Source organism: Diabrotica undecimpunctata, chromosome 10 (assembly GCF_040954645.1).
Source record: "Diabrotica undecimpunctata isolate CICGRU chromosome 10, icDiaUnde3, whole genome shotgun sequence".
Lineage (NCBI taxonomy): Eukaryota > Metazoa > Arthropoda > Insecta > Coleoptera > Chrysomelidae > Diabrotica > Diabrotica undecimpunctata.
In genome coordinates, this window is record NC_092812.1 from 612,958 (window position 1) to 626,923 (window position 13,966).

The 13,966-nt window shown below is 32.2% G+C and overlaps 2 protein-coding genes across 2 annotated transcripts in view; one reads left to right on the forward strand and one right to left on the reverse strand.

The window, feature by feature from the left end:
* Nucleotides 1-1,200: 1,200 nt before the first annotated feature.
* The window catches only part of LOC140452239 (uncharacterized), a 98,337-nt gene continuing 85,571 nt past the window's right edge, over nt 1,201-13,966 (reverse strand). The window contains exons 22-23 of the mRNA XM_072546375.1: nt 2,232-2,336; nt 1,201-1,817 (exon numbers count right to left, since the gene is read on the reverse strand). Coding sequence (XP_072402476.1) covers nt 1,578-1,817; nt 2,232-2,336 — 345 coding nt within the window. The 3' untranslated portion in view covers nt 1,201-1,577. The remainder of the gene's footprint in view (nt 1,818-2,231; nt 2,337-13,966) is intronic.
* LOC140451945 (uncharacterized) lies at nt 2,330-9,475 on the forward strand. The gene is made up of 2 exons (XM_072545927.1): nt 2,330-3,046; nt 3,105-9,475. Exons 1-2 carry the CDS (start codon nt 2,772-2,774, stop codon nt 3,832-3,834), a joined length of 1,005 nt encoding a protein of 334 aa, XP_072402028.1. The 5' UTR covers nt 2,330-2,771; the 3' UTR covers nt 3,835-9,475.

Sequence of the window (13,966 nt, forward strand, 5' to 3'; positions counted from 1 at the left end):
AATCGATATGGCAACCCTGTTAGTGTGACGTTTTGCTTGAAGCGTTTCGAAGCCGAACGTAATGCTATCTATCGATGATAAATACTACCATTGCTTCAGATGGAGCCATCTCCTTACATTACAATTTGAAGGCGGCAGTTCAAGATATAATTCTTGTTTAACGAGATTTTTCATATGTTTAGGAAAAAATATTGAACTTTTAGTTGCAAATATTTTCCACTTTTACAGTTTTATATATGTTGTCATTAAAAAATTTTTCGGTTTCTTACCGGTAACTTTATTATAAGCCGAAACATATTATTTTTTCCTATTGAAACAAAACTGTAAATTCAAAAATTTTCAAAAAATTCAAAAATATTTCTTATAATCATATCTTGATTCTGTAAAAAAATTAACAAAATCCTATGTTTGGTTTTCCCGCTTTATACTTGGAAAAAAGTAGTTTTTTTGAGTTTTTTCAAAAACGAAAACATGAAGTTTGCTTAAAAGTTGTCAAAATACTTCTAGTTATCACATATACCTTCTCAAATTTTTTGAATTTACAGTTTGTCTTTTGGGGGGTGCAGATCAACCTTAAGATATATATATATATATATATATATATATATATATATATATATATATATATAAGAAAACGGTTGCGGTTAATTTAAGTCTCTTACCACTCCCTAACACGTGTTTCTGGGTCTACCCGTCATCAGAGAGAGTTTGTAAGAAGAACATAAGTCACCTATTCTGGGCTCATATACAATAATTTTAGCAAAAAAACACAAGAAAGTTTCAAAACCACTTGCTAAATGCCTAAAATTTATATATTTTTAAAATATACAAAACCTCTGTACATGTTCAGTGTGGTTTTATTTCTAAATCTGTGACTTATATATAAAGTCACATATGTCAAACAGTTGTGACAAGTTATAAATAGAATGCTAGTGAAAATCCAGAAATTTGTATTTTTTAATTTATTTCAAAAATAATATGACTGGAATTACTTAGCTGTTTCATTGTCTTATTTACTATTATGTAATACTATTTTATTCTATTTCAAGACATAAATGTTTGTTTTCTTTTAGATTGTGTCCAATGCAAATTTGGAAATTATGGACATAGTAGCTCACTCATGACTCCAGAATATTTAATGAGTGTAGTTTAAAACGTAGGTGTGAGCAATCTGAGTTCAAAGGCAGATTATTAGGAGATTCAGGCTATGCCTGCCCATCTTATTTATTTACTCCTGTCTTAAATCCACAAACAGAAAGGGAAGAACTCTACAACAGGGCACATATAAGAACCCGCAACTCAGTCGAACGGTGTTTTGGTGTGTGGAAACAAAGATTTAGATGTTTATAACATGGGTTTACCACCAAATTAGAAAACACAAAATTATATATTGTAGCATTGGCAATACTTCACAATATTGCCATTTACAAAGTTGATACGGTTGATGATATTGAACAATCAGGAAATGATGGTATGCCAGAAATACCTGCAATAAATAATACAATAAGAGGGAATACAGCTCGAGCTGCGTTTATTAACGAAAATTTTTAAAAACAAAATTTATTTAATAAAATATTTTACAATTCATTATGTTTATTAGTATTTTTTATATTTTCCCTTTGTAATAAAATATTTTTTAAAGTTTCCTCCTCAACTTTTATTTTGAGGCTCTGTTCTGTTTGAACCATGCTATGCTCTCTTGCCATAATTCTCATGCATCTCTTATGTTCAATTTCTAGAAATTCCATATATTTCTTGTGCTCTTTTTCTTTTAGTTCTCTTGAAAATTGAACCATACTTTCCACATATTCTTGATCCTGCAAATTATAATAATATACTTCTCAACAATTGAAGTAGATATTATGAAAATGTGTATTTTAGCAGTCAGCTACTTCACAAAAACAAATAGCAGTCAGCTACTTCATTGATTTAATGAAAATGTTTCGCTTTATATTTCTAAAGCTTCATCAGTTCACTGCAAAAAGGGAGTATGTATTACACAATGGTAGGTTCATTTCTTAGCCTTTGTCATCTTTTTTTGTAGTGAACTGATGAAGTCTTAGAAATATAAAGCAAAACGTTTTTATTAAATCAATGAAGTAGCTGTCTTCTATTTTTTTTTTGCCAAATAAAATGACTGAATAAACCTTTGCATTCCCTAGCTGAATATTTTTGGAATACATACTGTTAATTAAAATTTTCCAAAGGTGCTGTTTTTTATACCTACATACCTTCTTACTAATTTTGCGTTCCACATTTTTTAAATTTTTCCTAATGGGAGTGGAGATGCATGGTATGTCCTTTCCTTTTGATGTGCTTGCCCCTTCATTAACATACTAAAATAATAATATGTGTTACACAAACAAAACTTAATTATAATTAAATGAAAATTTGTAAACTATTCTGCAAAGATGGTCATTAACTCATTATTTAGCTCTGGCACATCAAATCATTTAACCTGTTTCATTTCTTCAATCTCCACCTCTGTAAATTCTTCACTCTCCATTGGTAACAATATATCATTCTCAAATATCCAATAAAAGATGTTTTCATTAATCATATACCATAATTAAAAAATTTAAATCTTTGATAAAGTAATTGCTTTGGTTACAGGGATATGTGATATAATGTTAACATTGTCGTTAAATGGGAGTTCAGATGCCCTTAAAGACATTGGCTCGAAATTTTGTGCCTACACTCATCAAATTTAATTCTTTTCAGAAGAACATGTGACTTTGGACTCTCTATTGATTCAACTGAAGGAAAAAAAAATGTTTAGTGGATGTCGTGCGTCACTCGGTACTGTACGGAATGACATTGGTTTTAAATGGCTCAAAGATAATCCAAGACGAGGACTGATGGAACAGTCTCATATTGCTGTGAAGAGAGCTGAATTTTTGAGACTATATCAAAATTATAAACATGAAGGACTATATAAGTTTGTTTTTATAGATGAAACCTGGATTTTTCAGAATGGATCTATATGTCACTCTTGGCAAGATGACAATAAAAGAAGTGTACGATCTATTAAAACTGATGGAAAACGGTAATAATATTTAATCATATTGAAAAAGTAAAGGTATTAAAATAATTCTTTTTTGTAGTTACATTATTCTTCATGCTGGTAATGCAAATGGCTTCATTGAAGGTGCAGAGGCTATATTTTCTTCTAAATCGGCTTTAATGGACAACCATGGGGAAATGAATCAAGAAAATTTTTTATTGTGGTTTGAAAATCAATTATTAAAAAGTTTGACTGAACCATCCCTAATTATAATGGATAATGCTCCATACCATAACATGTTGTTGGAAAAAGCACCAAACACATCTTCAACTAAGAGTGACATAAAAGTTTGGTTAAATAACAAAAAACTACCTTTTAATGAGAAACGAGCTTTTGCAGATTGTTGCGCAGTAAGTACCCCTAATAATAGTTTAGTTCAGGTTATCATATTTATTTTTAGAAACAAACCACCTCCAAAATACATTGTGGATGATTTAGCAGAACAATATGGCCATAAAATATTATGTCTGCCACCATACCACTGTATTTTCAATGCAATAGAATTAATATGGGGAACTGCCAAAACTTATTATAATAAACATGTTGGTAGATATGGCTATAAAGAATGTGATGCTTTAAACATGTGGAAAGAAGCTCTACAAACTATTACACCTCAGAAATGGCAAAATTCTATTAGGCACACAGAAGATATAATTAAACAGTGGTATCAAAGAGAGCGTATAATAGATAGACAGGAAATTCTACCTATTAGAATTAATATAAATGGCGACAGCGACTCCAGTAGCATCTGTGAAATGGACAGTGATTAGTAAGTAAAGCATTTTATGGCTCTTTGAGCATTAAAATTAAGATTAATTTTTTTTTAGACTGATTTCATTTAAACTGATGATAATACAAACGTTCTTGAAAACAACCATAAGATGGATGAGAAACATATAAGAAAGACTAAAATCTGAAAACAGAAGCATGAACTAGTGTGTAACTTTTGGGCACCACACTTTTTTACATTATTTACAAATTGTATAAAACCATCATAATCTGCACATGGACTACCTAAGCTCTGGCGTCACAATGGATGAGGGTTAGAAAACCTTTCAAATTCCTGTGTGTTTGTCCCAGTAGCGGTTGGAAATATTTTTTGACAATTTATCAATAAAAATCAAAATAATTAAACATTAAAGAAATAAGATTACAGCAATAATGTCCTCACAGCTATATTTATTGTTAAATAAAAAAATATTAAATACATTAGACCAGCCAGTTGATTCTGTTGATCAAGATTTACATTTACATTATAGAGTATCTACTAAGTTGTGATGAAATGGAGATAATTAAATTACTGGTTAACTTAAGATTTACATTTAATAATATAGAAAAAAAATCGGTTGCCTGTAAAGTCGGTTTTACGGGCGAAGATTTTACGTGACAACGTCTTTTTCTCGGTAGAATATTTATTGATATGAATATTATTAAATTGCACAATAGGAACAAGGAATTGAATGAAAATAAGAATTGCACAAATTTTAACTATAGAAATATATTTTGTTTACTAAAACATTGTACATGTAAACTTAAACTTAACTAATTTCTATTTGAGTGATTTTGTTGAGGATAGCACGATGATAGGAGAAATATGAAATGAAAGGAAGTGTTTCTGCTGTAATGTGTCTTGAACGCCAAGAACGCTCGAGAAAGACAGAGACACAAGCACGCACCGATTAAACGCGCCTAATTCTCTAGTGCTGCGCGCGCAGCGGACCGATCATGTTTGAGTGGGAGAGTGACGCAAGGCATTCGCCGGTCCGGCGGGCCTCTCTCTCGTTCGGTGACTCATCGTAACAGACGTGAGCGGGCGTTACACTTTTTCATGAATGACTCCGAGCCACAACCTAATTTAAGACGTTGTCACGTCAAAAATAATTAAGTTTTGCTATCCAAATTTATCTTAATAATAAATAGAACATGACATGTACTAAAACAAAAATATACAAATGTCTTATAACAATTAGACTTAAGACTTTACTTAATGCTATTTACGTAAACAAAATGTGATATAATATACAGTTAAAAATATGATGAAATAATATGAAGTAATAAAATATTTTTGAATTCCTTTATCTTGTTAGTCACTAGTCATTGGTGTAACAATTTTGCCAAATATTGAGCCAAGTAAAAATTTTCTAATAAAGTAATGTTTCTGGCCCAGGTCAAATCTTTTTCTATTATCAATGTAGTTACATCCTTCAATGTCCATATATACAAATAACAGTTTTGTTGTCTAAAATATGCAGGCATCCTTGAATTTGGTGGTAGTATTGTCCTATTTAATAAGGATTCATCCTGATCATTACATGATATAAATTTATCTGAATTTTTCAGATTATTTAATTCACAGATTGTGGCCAATAGAAACCTACAAAAATAAAATTTTTAATAAATCATACATATAACTTATTTCAATCATTTCCCATTGTCAAGTATTATGTTAGATGCCCTTCGTTGCTACTAAAAAATTAACATTTATTGACATTAATGGCAATTAATGTTTTACAACTTCTCAAAGAGAACACCATGAACAGGTTTAGCAAATATTCAGGTGAAGATATTAGTTAAAATGATTTAAAAAATCAGTTTTATTCGAGCTCTTAAAATCACTGATTTGTTTTGCTGTTGTGACAATTTGATATATACCTAACACATTATCACTTGGGATATAAATTAATAATTTTAGAGCTCTTGTGTAATTACTAATGATAATTTGTCATTTCTAAATGTTCTGAACACTTTATTTCTATGAGGCTTTTATCACCAATTAATCCATCTGGACTTGTTCCTAATAGGCCTGATTGTCAGCCAAATAGCAGTAGGCTGCATATTAAAATTTAGTGTGTTTTCCTCCACAATAAATTTAATACCATCTAAATTATAAGCCCCTAAAACTGTTTGATTAAAAAAATATTGTATGAGCTAGATATGAAATATGAAAGGGTAACAAAATGTTGTGTTTATTATAAATAGTAGTGTATATTCTTAAAACTGGTCAACAATACAGTTAACCTGCACTACCATAATTATTAGACATATATGCAAACAATTAATTGAAATATCATCATCATCCAGCCTCAAGAGTCCACTGCTGAACATAGGCCTCTTCCTCATGTTTCCAACCCCGTCTATCTTGCGCCGCTCTTATCCAGTTTTTATTGAGTCTTCTTAAATCGTCAGTCCATCTTGTAGGTGGTCGACCGACGCTTCTCTTATCTTCCCTTGGCCTCCATTCCAATAACCTCTTTGTCCATCGCCCATCTGTCATTCTGGCTATGTGTCCTGCCCATCTCCATTTTAGTCTGGCTATCTTCTCGATGATGTCAGTCAATTGAAATATACTCTGATACAAAACCTCCAATGCAAATAAATCCAATGCCAAAAAAGAATTTAGGTATTGCATTTACTTGCACATAACAAAATAATATAAATACAGTACTTAAATTGTTCAGCTTCACATAGGGAATATACATTGAGATAATTGTGGCAACTGCGCTGACCAGTGTTTGATGAACCTTCTGTTGGAGTATGAGTTTCTGGTGCAATAGAGCTGTTAGACGAAATATAATGAGTGAGTTTAGAAGCGAGGCTGTCCATAAATAAATCAAAAACAAAGATTATGATTAAGAAGTTAATTTTACCTTAATATTTAAAATATTTTTTATTTAAAAACTAATTTCAAAATTAAACAGACACAGTTTTCATTGTTTAACCAAAAATATTTACTACATTGTTATGTTTCGACGTTTATTTGTGTCAGTAGAAATGAGTTGAGTCAATTTTGAGGTTTAATGTTCCTTAATACTAACAACAATATTGTCATCGAGAGAGCGTAGTTGCCACAATCATCTCGATGTATATTCCCTATCTCCTGCTGAACTGAATAAGTGTTTTAAATAAACTTTCTGAGTCCTTGTTTCACTCAAAATAGTGGTGTCAACAAAACTAAATGTTAAAATGAAAATCTAAAAGCACAACTAGTGAAAACCATAACAACCCAAGATCAAAACCAAAAGTTAAAGAAGATATATTTTTTTTAAGCCAGAAGTGGAAAAGACGCCACACGTTGGGTCTAGCCAATTGAAACTTCTATACTTCGGGAGTATTGGATTTTAGGAAGCGTATAGCTTACAAATTTCAGAAGCACTGGAAGAGAGGTGATGCAAAATACTAAAGATATGGCTAAGCTCAGAGGAACAAATTTAAATAGCCAAAGAGACACTAAATCTCAAGTGAGGATTCGGGCTAGTTTCAATGCACTGAATCGTGGCTGAAATTTAGTAAAATAATCAACAACTACTAAAGCATATTGGGAACCTTTATAAGACCTAGGGTACGGACCAATGAGATCTAAAGGTAGAAGTTGAAATGGAAAATCAATCTGTAGATAACTACCCATTAAACCTGGTTGAGGAAGATTTGTTGGTTTGCATGTAGCACAGATTTTGCATTTAGCAATATAGCTACGTACAGTTTGACGCATCTTAGGCCAGTAATAAAGTTCAGATATTCGACGCAAAGGTGGCCAAAACCTCTGCTCTATTAGGAGTTGGAACGACTATCTTCCAATCCGACATTCCAGTAAGGGCATCCATGGAACTTAAGACATGTTTATACAAAACACCATGTTCAACTTTAAAATCAGGAAATTTACCTGGTACATTCTGTACATCATACAACATTTTCCGATACCAGTCATCTGGTTGTTAAGGAAGATAAGTCTAACAAATTAATATCAAAAGTTCTAGAGAGTGCATCAGCGACTACTACACCTGAAGCTTTACGATGAACAATTTTATAATCGTATTGTGCCAATTTTAAAATCCACCTAGCCAAACGAGGAGATGGGTTCTTCATACTTTGTAACCACACCAAACTACTGTGGTCAGTTATGACCGTAAACGAACGACCTTCAAGAAAATATCTAAAATGTTCAATACCTGTAATTATAGCTAACAACTCCTTTTCAGTTGTAGCATAATTTTTCTGGACTTTATTTAATTTCCTGCTGGTGTAGGCTATAGGGTGTTCTTCTCCATCAACAATTTGATAGAGTACCCCACCAGATGCTGTGTTTGAACAATCAGTCATCAAATAGAAAGGCTTAGAGAAATCCGGTGCTACCATAACTGGGGAATTTGTGAGAGCCTCCTTGATTTTAATGAAAGCTTCATTAGCTTCAGGAGTCCACACAATATTTTGTCCCTTTTTCCTATTTTGAAGTAGATCAGTGATAGGGGACAACAAGGTAGAATAAGACTTGACAAATTTTTTGTAATAAACCACCATTCCTAACAATCGACGGACTTGAGTGGTATTTTTAGGCACTGGAAAATCACGAATAGCCGATACCTTATCAGCATCAGTATGGAGACCATGTGAATCTACAACATATCCCAAAAACTTGATAGACTTACGACAAAAGCTACTTTTATCTAAGTTAATAGTCAAATTTGCATCTTTTAAACGCTGAAACAACTGCTGCAATACAGAGATATGAGTTTCAAAATCAGGAGTAATAACAAGATATCATCAAGATAATACTGACACAAAGGATCTCAAGCAGGACCAATTACCAAATCCATTAACCGACACATAGTCTGCGGAGCAGACACAAGACCAAAAGGCATTGTAGTGAACTGATACAATCCTTTTCCATTGACTGCAAAAGCAGTGAGCTTCTTACTCTCTTCGCTCAGTGGAATCTGTAAAAATGCTTTCTTTAACTCAATAGATGAAATGAATTTAGCGTTTTGTAACTTACTCGGGATGATATCTATACGAGGTATAGGATACGCATCTCTGTTCATGGTTATACTGTTAAGTTTACGTCCGTCAAAACAGACACGAAAAGTCCAGTCTTTCTTTTTTGTCAACCACAAAGGGCTACAAAAAGAAGAAGTACTGGGCTCAATAATACCTAACTTTAGCATTTCATCTACCTCCTTTACTAGGCTTTCATGCCAGGCTTGAGACAAGGGATATTGATATTGCCTGAAGGGCTTGGACGAACCCACATCAATGTGATGTTCGATGAGATGAGTTTTACCCAACTTATTTTTCGAAGAGATAGAAGAGAATGATTTGATAACATTATTTAACCGCTCTACTTCACGAGCATTAAGTCTACTCATATCTTTAACTGCATTGACACAAGAGATATTAAACGAAGAGACAGATAAGGAAAATTCAGGAAAATTTAATTCACTATTAAAAGTTTTCAGAAATCATTCTTTTACAAAAACTAACAGAAACTTTTGTCTTTCGGTGGAGGATGAAAAGTTTGACTGGTGGATGCTTGAGCATCCAGACTCCAGAAACGTCTTCCTGGTTTTTGAGGATTTTCGACTGTATTCCCTGTATTTCGTTGAGGAGCGGGAGCCAGGGACAACCCACCCCTTCTGTCGTTTCCCGAACAGAATTGACATTCAAATTTTCGGACACCTTGACGTCCACATCCATAACAAAACCGAATTCTAGGTTCAGAACATTCATAATACCCATGTCCTGATTGACGACAATTCCAACAAGTAATCTTTGAGTTAAAAGCAGAGACATTATCAGACCGAGAATAATTTGGTCTACCCGAATAGGACGAATCAGGATTTCTAAACATCTGCCGAATAGGAGCTCTAGACACACTGTCAGACGTCCATGACAAAACTTCTTCCAGCTTCTTACATTTTTCAGTAACATCAACAATCGAGGGAATATCTGTAAGTGCCAGACTAGAATGGTACGATGGCAACAAATTTTTCTTGATAATACTAACAATATGAGGTTCAGAAAGAGGAGTCTCCAGACGTTTACACAGACTAACAATCTCGTTAATAAAAATTGTAACTTTCTCTTGTGGAGCTTGTTTACGAGACTTGATTTCATCAAGGAGATTATCCTCGTAGTTATAAGGGAGAAAATCTGATCTAAGTTTGGCAACTAACTCTTGCCAAGAAGCAAAACTACCTCGGTTATTGAGGTACCAAGTAAAAGCTGAATTTTTAAATAAGTCAGCAGCAGAAGAGTAACACTCTTCCTCGCTGTTACCACGTGCTATACGCAGACATTCTACCTTCTCCAAGAAACTACCAACATTTTCATTTGATTGTCGTGAAAAATGTACACCCCATTTATGAATAGATAGATAGATAGATAGAACGTTTATTGACCACTTTACATAAAGTTTGAAGTCCGTATAAAAAATACAATAAAAGATATAATAATGTAAACTTAAAATTAACTTAACCATATTGGCTAAAGTAATATACATATGTAAGTATTAGCAGAAGAATTAAAATTAAAAATTTAAGATAAAAAAATCTCTAACAAAAAAAAAAAAACAAACCTAAACTGTCACATAAAAAATCTTTGAAATATGGAAGTAACAAAAATGTGCAAATAATTAAGAATATTCCCGAATCGATGACTAAATAAACTAATACATAAAACTTAGTACATTTTAATAGCAATAATACAATGTGATATGTAGATAGTAAATCGACAGTATTCTGACCAAACTGGGTACACGTTATAAAGGTGTTTTGAGGTATTCTGTCTTTGAGTAAAAACAATATGTTAAAAAATGCTTTCTGATCCTATTTTTAAACAGTGGTGGAGACAGAATTTTTATTTCGTTAGGCAGATAGTTATACAAGTGAATATCAATTGAATTCTTTGTGCTCTTTGATAGTCTGAATCGTTGTGACCTAATTAAATCCCTCGATCTTGTTAGATGATCATGTAATTGGGAGTTTATAGTAAACTTATTTTTATTATCGTGAATTTCCAACAGTGTTGCATACATATAAAGCGAAGGTAGAGGCATAATACCCATGTTCAAAAATAATGGTTTACAATGATCCCTTAAATCCGCTCCAGCAAGTATCCTCACCACCTTTTGTAATTTAAATATTCTGTCGGCATGACCAGAGTTGCCCCAAACAGCTATTCCGATCTGAACTGAAAACTATATTTTGATTTTTATCCTCGTTTAGTTTTAGTTTATTATGTGTAAACCAGTTTTTAATTTTAAGCACATCGTTTCCTATTTTGTTATTTAAATTATATTGATTCTGGTCGGTACTAATAACGGTTGTATCATCTGCAAAACATATACACCTTAAGGGGTGGGTATAATGAAATATATCGTTGAGATATAGAAGAAAAAATGTAGGTCCTAATATAGACCCTTGGGGAACTCCATGTTCAACATTGTGAAAATTGGAGTAGTTATTATTTAAAAAAACGGCCTGTTTTCTGTTTATTAAATACGATCGAAATAAATTAAGAGCATTTCCCCTTATGCCATATTTATGCCTTTTGTCTAAAAGTAAAGTGTGTGAGACACAATCAAAAGCCTTAGATAAGTCACACAATGTTAAAGACACGAAGTGACCTCTCTCTAGGCCATCAACTACTTCCCTTACAATTTCCTGAATTGCTTGAGTAGTGCTGCATTTTTTTCTGAAACCATATTGATTACAATGAAGTATTTTGTACTTTTCTATGTACTCTATTAAGCGGTTATTCAAAATACTTTCAAAAATTTTACCAAGAATGGGAATAATAGAAATAGGGCGATAATTTTCAATTTCTTCTGGAGATCCTTTTTTGAGTAGCGGTAACACTTTTGTTACTTTTAATACATCGGGAAAAATTCCTTCGATAAGGCAAAGATTATAAAGTATGACCAGTTTATCAATAATAATATCCAGAGTTTCTATCACTAATTGTTTGTTTAAGAAGTAAAAATGAGTGCATTTTGAGTTTTTCAAGCTGTATAATGTATTGCTAACTTCAGTATCACTAACAGGTGTTAAAAACAACGAGTGGCAAGGGGAGTATATTCCCTCCAAAAAATTCATGGCATCATTTTCATCTGTCTCATCTAACGAGTTCAATATATTTCCCGCTACCGAAGTAAAGTAATTATTAAACTCGTTTGATGAAATATTACATGAAGTTACTTTTTTATTTTGAGTTTTATTCCTATGATAATTGATGACTTTCCAAGAATCTCGAGATATATTATCAGATTTTAAGAAAAACTGCTCATATGCCAGTTTTTTCTTTATTGATATTGTTAATTGATAGTGTTTTTTGAATTGATTATACAGAGTGTAATCACTAGTAAGGTTAGCAGTAATTTTTATCTTCGAAAGGTTTACTCGCATTTTTCTTAGTTCATCGTCAAACCAAGAAACAGGTGCCTCAAAATGAATTCTTGACTTTTTTACTGGAAAGCAAACTTCAGTTAATTTTACATATGTGTCAATTATGAACTCAGCTAATTCCGTTGCTGTTATTGAATTGTTTATTAACGACCAATCCACAGATTTTAGTGATTGTTTTAACATTTGGGTGCCTTTACATGTTATGTGTCTTCTGAATATCCTATCATTGTCAATTTGATCAGATTTTATTTTTAAATTCAGGAATTGAGCACAATGATCAGCAAGGCATGGGTCTACAACACCACACCCAACTATTTCATTATCTATATTTGTTAAAATATTATCTAAACAACTTGCTGATGTAGCAGTGATTCTTGTAAATTCATCAATCCTCATAGTTAAACCAAAAGAAGAAATTAGATCGGAAAAATATTTTAATTCATTTGAAGTGCCTTTGAAATCAATATTGAAATCCCCAATTATAATTGTTTTAACATAATTATTAGAACAGAATATTAATAATTTTTCAAATAGGCCTAAGAAAATTTGGAAATCTGCGTTACCTGTTCTATACACTGATACTAGAATAGTTTTTATATCTATAATTTCCAAAGCACAAAATTCACCTTCATATTCACAAGATATATCATTTAAAGAAACTGGACGTGTAGATATTTTTCCATCGCAGAAAATAGCAACACCACCATGTTCTCTACTTTTTCTACAGTAACAAGTTGATAAAAAGTATCTGTCAATTATCACTGTTGTTAATTCAGATTCTCTAAGCCAATGTTCAGAAAAGCACAAAATATTGTAAGTTTTATCTTTTAAAAAAATGTTAAGTTGATCAATTTTATTTAATAAACTTTGTGTATTTATATGAAAAATGCTTACCAAACTGGTTTGGTCAGGATTTACTACCAACTTTTGTTTATCAGAACTTATCATATCACTTTCACAAAAACAGGTGTTTCCTATATTCTTTTGCACTACCGCTGATTCTATTCGTACACTTTTATCTCCATCTCTTGCGGCTTTCTGGGTGTTACGTGAAAAAAACGTTGTACGTGAGCTCCACATGGCCATATTTTAGGAGACATAGCTTCTTTAAAATTGTTATTAAAAATTGTAACTTTAAATGAACTGTAAATATCAGGATGCTTTGATTTTAGGGATTCTACCTCTACTTCGGGAAATGTAGTCTTCATAAGTTCCCTCATATTTTCCGCAGTAATATCGGGATCGACCCTGTATACATGTAGGTCTATCAACTTATGTACTCCCTTGATTTCTTTTCCATTTAATATCATTTCAGTGTTTTTTCCCACAACTAAATGCTTTCTTTTTTTCCTTCTATCTACTTCTGTCCATTCAGATTTTTCCTGGTTACTTTCACCTACGTATATGTACTCATTTAACTTTTGTTCTGTAGTTACTTGTAATATCGCTTCTGAAACATCTTTCTTTGTAACTTCACATTTCTGGGAAGAACTGGCAACAGTGCGATCTTTGTTCGCGTTGATGGGTTGACGAACTGATTTTGTTTCGACTGAATCCATAAGTGTGTCTTTGTTTATTACCGTATTTTGATGTATAAGTTGTTCTTGATTTTCGACAACATTTTTTTGCGAATTTAATTGTTTTAGTAAATCAATATGTTGACTCATAAAGTCAATTTTTCCGTATAGCTCTTTAATTAGGGTATCTTTTTGTCTAATTATATATT

Coding starts and splice junctions, on each gene's coding strand:
- LOC140451945 (XM_072545927.1), top strand. CDS start 2,772: ATGTTTAGTGGATGTCGTGCGTCACTCGGTACTGTACGGAATGACATT. Junction 3,047..3,104: donor ATTAAAACTGATGGAAAACG/GTAATAATATTT, acceptor TCTTTTTTGTAG/TTACATTATTCTTCATGCTG.